Source organism: Carlito syrichta, unplaced genomic scaffold (assembly GCF_000164805.1).
Source record: "Carlito syrichta isolate Samal-C Ts95f unplaced genomic scaffold, Tarsius_syrichta-2.0.1 Scaffold274232, whole genome shotgun sequence".
Taxonomy (NCBI): Eukaryota; Metazoa; Chordata; class Mammalia; order Primates; family Tarsiidae; genus Carlito; species Carlito syrichta.
This window is the reverse complement of record NW_007218328.1, coordinates 47,885-54,090: the sequence shown is the minus strand read 5'-3', so window position 1 is coordinate 54,090 and position 6,206 is coordinate 47,885. Positions and strand designations below refer to the sequence as shown.

General features: G+C 38.1%; 1 protein-coding gene across 1 annotated transcript in view; it reads left to right on the top strand.

Moving 5' to 3' along the window:
* Positions 1-5,820, top strand: part of BEND2 (BEN domain containing 2) — a 56,511-nt gene extending 50,691 nt beyond the window's left edge. The window contains exons 16-19 of the mRNA XM_021709710.1: positions 100-112; positions 485-774; positions 1,935-1,974; positions 5,687-5,820. Coding sequence (XP_021565385.1) covers positions 100-112; positions 485-774; positions 1,935-1,974; positions 5,687-5,820 — 477 coding nt within the window. The remainder of the gene's footprint in view (positions 1-99; positions 113-484; positions 775-1,934; positions 1,975-5,686) is intronic.
* The last annotated feature ends 386 nt before the right edge of the window (positions 5,821-6,206 follow it).

The window sequence follows — 6,206 nt, the reverse complement described above, 5'->3', positions numbered from 1 at the left end:
GGCCACTGCACTCCAGTCTGGATGACTGAGTGAGACTCCAACTCAAAAAAAAAAAAAAAATTAAATAACTAAAATAAAATATTATTTAAAATATTTCAGGAAGAATCATGGTGTTAATTTTTGTAAAAGACTTTCATATAAGTAGGGAAACAATTCATTAAATTACTTAGAATTTGTTACCACATGTAATTTTAAAACTGACTGTATTCCAAAAGATATGAAAATACTAAATCTTCCTCTTGAGCAATGGGAGCATGTGCAATCACATTAACAAGTGATTTCTACCTCATTTCTCATGCTGTCTCATAATCCACTAAAAGTGTAAGACTCTCAAATTCTTGAGAGTTCTTGAGACTTAAATTCTTGAGAGTTCTCAAATCCTTGAGCCTTAAAATTCAGGAAAATCAATCTTTCTGGTACAGCCTTAAAAAAATGCAACCTAACATCTGTCATGAAGATTGACATCTTTCTCTTTTGCTTCTAGGCTATATTGGAAAGCCATTTAGAAATATACTGATGCCATACTCAGTACTGAATATAGCAAAAGCAAAGTCTCGCCCAGAGTTGTCCTCCAGATATCTTATTCGCAACCTGTTCTCAGAGGATGTCCTGATCAGAAGTAACGTCTATGGCAATATGAGACGTGGCCTGTGTGCCCTTAACTCCAATAAGATTCATGCTCTCCGAGGTTTGTTACATGTGGAGTATACCAGAGCAAATGAAAGCCAACTGTGTTTGAGAAGAAGGGCAAAAATAGGAATCTCTTCAGTCTGTGTATGTTCTGAGGTTAATGGAGCTTGCAGAGTTCTTCATTAGTGTATAACAAGGAGCAGAATCATGAATTGTATTTCTCTTTGAATTTGGGTTGTTAGGGTTGATTGCTCTCTCTTAAATAGCTTTACTAGAACAGGAAAGGGGTTATTGACTATGGTTCCCTGCTATGGTCCACCATGGGTATGGGCACTCGAAACACCTTCATTGACTAAGGAGTAAGGTCAAAGCTGAAGGGCTTGTACTCAGTTTGCAGAAGTGTCAACAATAGTAGAGCAGGTTGAATGTGCTACGTTTTTCTTGTGCACTTTAGCTTAGCATAGTCTATATGACATATGTACATGAAGTAATAAAACTTCAAAAACATTCTGTGAAATTTGAAATTTGGACAAAGCAGTAAGCAGAATATTTCTTACTTGTGTCACTGGTACCCAGCAAAGATGTAGCTCTGAACCCCAGTCTGATCTCAGTTGGTTCTTCTTTGGTTCATACCTTCATATCACACATTTTCACATCCAACAAGTTTGAACAGCACTGGTGTTTCAGACTAAAGGAACCTGACGTACAGCTTCTTTTATAAGCATTTGCTATCATCTAACCTGATTGTTTTCATACTTTTTTTTACTGCAACCCATAATAAGAAATACATTTTACATTGTGACATAGTACGTGTCTGTCTCTGTGTGAGTTTTTTCTGAAAAACCAAAGCAATACTTACTCTTTCTATGAATATTGCATTCCAGTGTTTTCTGTTCTATTACATTTCATTTTAAAGTGCTGCTATAACTGATTTCATGACCTAGCAATTGGTCACAACTTAAAATCTGAGCATCACTGAGCCAACTCATTAGGCAAAATACCCAAATCCAATTTCTTTCTCTCTTTTTTTTGTCGCTATGTTCTAATTAAACTTTTTAAAACCTAATTTATCTCACCTAAAACCCTAAAAAAAAAGTCTGTAGCCAATTCTGAAATGGATGTGTTTATAGAAGAAATAATGTTTTTCTAATTAAAAATTTTTAATGTGGGCTAGTGACTTTTATGGTTCTTTAATATCTGGAAAAGATTAGTTCCTTAAAAGTTGATGAAAAATATTTTCCTAAGTATTTTATCTTCTTTACCTCTTACTGAATTATATTGAAATCAGGAAAATGTCTTTGCAGTTAAAAAAAATGTTTAGCACGAGTTTGACATACCATCCACGTAGGGCAGATTTTAACAAATTTCCCGTAAGACTCAAAGTTCTATTGCTTTGTAGAAGGGCAGTCATGTGAGCTATTTCAGCAGAGAGAAAACAGTAGAGTCATTGTTGTCCCGAGGGGCAGAGCCAGGCACAAGGATTTAAAAACTGACAAGAAAGTATATTTCACTTTAATATAAGGATAAAATGAACTTGGGGAAGGAAGAGTCAGGGCAAGGGCTGGGTTTCCAGAGGTGAGAGGAGAAGCCTGCACTCATGGGAGGACTGGGCTTATGACCTTTAATATAATTTCTGTAAAAGCATTGCTTCATTCTAAATGAGTCCAAACATATAGAAATACATGGGAAAGAATATAATACTATAATAAATACCTGTCTACTCATCACTGAAATAGATATTTTGCCTTTTGTGACCCAGGATTTTTTTTTAATAATAAAGCATTACTAATGTAATTAAAACTCCAACCCATCATCCTTTTCCTCTTTCCTGCTCCCCAGAAGTAAACAGTCCTGGAGTTGGATAGACCATTCCCATGTGTGTTTTATACTTTTGCTGCTCATGTGAATAGTTCCATAAATAACTATAATATTGCTATGTAGTTGTTTTGGTGTACATAAATGAGGATGTACAGTATGCATCCTTTTGCATGCTTTTTAATCACTCAACATGATGTTTTTGAGGCCTATTCGTATGTTTTAACTGCGAATTGATATCCGATTACATGAACAAGCCAATGCATTCTTCTATTAAAATATTGTTTCTTTTCCTATGATTTTGTCATTTGGGGGAAACTCTTCTGGAAATTAGTAGTCAAAGGTAACTATGTCCAGTAGCCAGAGGTGTTGATTTCATCTGATGCTCTCTGATGAGAGTTCAGTATCACTTAGCTCTCTAGAGAATAATGTCTATGGAGGGAGTTAGTAGGCTGCAGATTTGCAATCAGCAAACAACCCTCACTCCTTAAACCCCCCATCTATGTCTTCATATTGCAGAACTGTAAAATCTTAGTAGTAGCAAGTACTTTACAGGCCTTCTAACACAATATCCCACCCAGAGCAGGAAATCTCATCTTGCTTTGACATAGAGCCACCTCTCCCGGCTTGTTGACTTCCACTGATGAGGCTCTATCTATCTCAGTAAGGCTGTCTACTACGTTTTAAAAGAGTTCCAATTTAAGGGAAAGTTCTTTCTTCTGGTGACTCAAAATGTATCATCCTGTAAGTCATACACATTTGTCCTGGTTATCCTTCCCGAGCTAAATAGGGATCAATCCAATTACTTTTCACAGACTGGGCCTTGAGGTAGTTATTGACAGCTATTACTTCTTTCTGGAGCATTGGGAAATAATAAAGACATCCTCTTTCAAGTTCAAAACCAAGTAAGAGAAAACCACTCAGACAAGGCAGATAGAGATGAAAATAGTGGCTTTATTCTTGAATCTTACAGGCCCAATTCGCTGAAACTTTCCAATGTAGAGATCTCTCCACATGGAAACATGATGATTGGAGAGGGAACGTTCTACCCAAACTTTTCCTTTTCCAGCCTTATGCTTTTGCAGTTGAATATCACCATTCCTTCTATAATTCCTGACATAAATGTTACCCTGATTCCTCACAATCTGATTCAATGATTACCTTCAGATATGCTAAAATCAACCCAGGATAAAAAGTACTATTATTACCTACTAGGCCATTGATGCAGCCTAAAATGGCACTTGCCGTTTAAAAATTTATGGTCATCCTAGATCTTTTTTTTTATACCGACATTTATCCAGTACTTATATTGTTAGTGTTTAGGCTGTTAATATTTTTAAATGTAAGTGTAGGAAAAATATAAATATAAAATTATTTATTCCTCCCGCATTTTGCCCTGTTAGTATAGGTCAGCATTCCTCAAACTGTTTCTCAAAGACAATCAAATGTAATAGGCATTTCATGAATGAAGCACTTTGTAGTCAACCAGTTAAGAAAGACCTTAAGCTAGCACCCCAATGTGCTATCGATAGATAGGTTCACTTGACTCTCAGTTTTAAAACATGTTTTGAATGCCCAGATCTCCCTAGCCCTGGCTGCTGATCCTCTGCTGTCTTTTTGTGTGTGTGTGTGTTGGAGTCTCACTCTGTCACCCAGACTGGAGGGCCGTGACTGCTCCCGGCCACCGCAGCCTCGACCTGCTGGGCTCTGGCGATCCTTCCGCCTCAGCCTTCCAAGTAGCTGGAACTACAGGCATGCGCTAATTTTTTGATTTATTGTAGAGATGAGGTCTCACCAAACTAATTTTTTGATTTATTGTAGAGAGGAGGTCTCACCAAGTTGCCCAGGTGGGTCTCGAACCCACGGGCTCAGGCAATCCACTCACCTCAGCCTCCCAAGGCGCGGGATTACAGGCTGAGCCACCGAGCCTGGCCCTTCTGCTGTCTTATGTGCTGCCGCCTCTCTCACTTATGCACCCCACTGAATGCTGTAACCTTTGAATCAATGAAAGCTTCTACATGACTTTACTGTGGGATTTTCCAGCACATTGAATATGCTTATGTGCAATCTAAATCCCCAGTTGGGATCTAACTCGAGTGTAGCGTCTCCCATTGCACAACTGGAACCTTTTACCCCCAGAAACTTCTTTTATGACTAGAGTTCCAGAGAACACATTTTGGAGAAACACCAACCAATTTAGTCTCCTTGTTGCCACCTCTTGAAAGCTTTGCAGAGCCTGTACTTGTCTTCCAGTGTGTTAATTATCCCTCCCAGCTTGCTGTCATGGCAGTTGGGGCAAGCATTTTTTCCCATAACTTCTTTTTGGTTAATAAAAATGTTCAACAGGATAGAGCTGGTTACTGAACCCAGTGACATGCCACAAAAGCCTCCTTCCTGGCTACTGAAGATTTATTAATTAATCCTTTGGGTGCGAAAGTCTTTTAACTTTGACACATGACTTGCTAAAACATTTGAATATGTGCGGTGTTTGTGGCATTGTCCTCATTTACTAGCTGATTAATCCTATTGAAAAACAAATGAGATTAATGTAGCCAACTAATGCTGACTTGTAGGGATCACCAGATCCTTTTCTAAGGGCTCAAAGACACTTAGGCAATTACCTAGCAAAGTATCCGGGGGCAGCTCTGATCTTCCCATAAACACCTCTCTCCCCCACCTTTTCCTTTTTTCTATCCTCTGACTTTCTCTAAGAGTGCTCCTTGAATTTTGCTACTTTGTCATCTTCCCTTATAGAAATCTTTCTCCAACTGCATGTTCCAAAGACCCTCAAATCTAGCACTACCAAAAAACGATAGCAGTTACAGCTTTTTGCCTCTCAAAGTATGAAGACACTGCAGCCTCTTGTGCATTACAGAAGCTTAGCATGTCTGTTTGAGATGATGAGTGACATACTAGATGTACATCTGATATACTTAAGAATAAGAAAAGTTGACCTTGAGTACTCAAGGCAGCAGAGGGTTTTTATTCTGGTACATAGCAAGATTGTGAGAGATTGTAGCTTTATTGTGTTGTAAGCACGGTGCTATTTCATATAATTATCCTTTTAGATTAAAAGATATTTGTTCAACTAATTTAATAATGATTATAGCCCATGTGTTTTAATTAGTTAAGATCTTAATGACCTTTTCACAGAAGCAGCAGTAGAATAGAAATTGAATAAGCTCATTTCTCTGAGAAGTGATTTCCAAGTAACTGTTATGTTTTGAAATTTTACCACCAGAGTTTCTCCAAGACATCTACCCGACTCGTGACTTCTCAGAATGTGGGCATGACTGGAAGTTGTGTGTGGCAGCCATCAATAGCTGTATCCGTAGCCTTAGATATCACTTCAAGAACCCCATAGTCAACTCATAGTCGCATCCAACAACGACCCCTTCAGCAGAATCACAGCCAAGAGATACCGACTTCACTGACTGAAGGACCTGAAAGGCAACTGTCCAACTTTTTAATAAACCATTACATCATTTAGTAAGTTTCTCAAATTATAATTCTAAAATTGCTCTATTGTAGTGGCAGAGTAGTTTTTCATTCACACCTGAAGAAATTGCCAAAGTTCTTTTTCTGCCCATAAAGGAGGCAGAATCACATTTTGAAGCTATGTAATGTTTCATCTCTGTAGTAAAGTGAGAGTCCATATTCTGATGAGAACCTCTGACTGAGGGAATGATAGTAAACTCCTTGCAGTGGTGTTCATTGCTGTTGAATGTAGAGTGAGAAGAGTAGTCCAGTTAACACTTAAT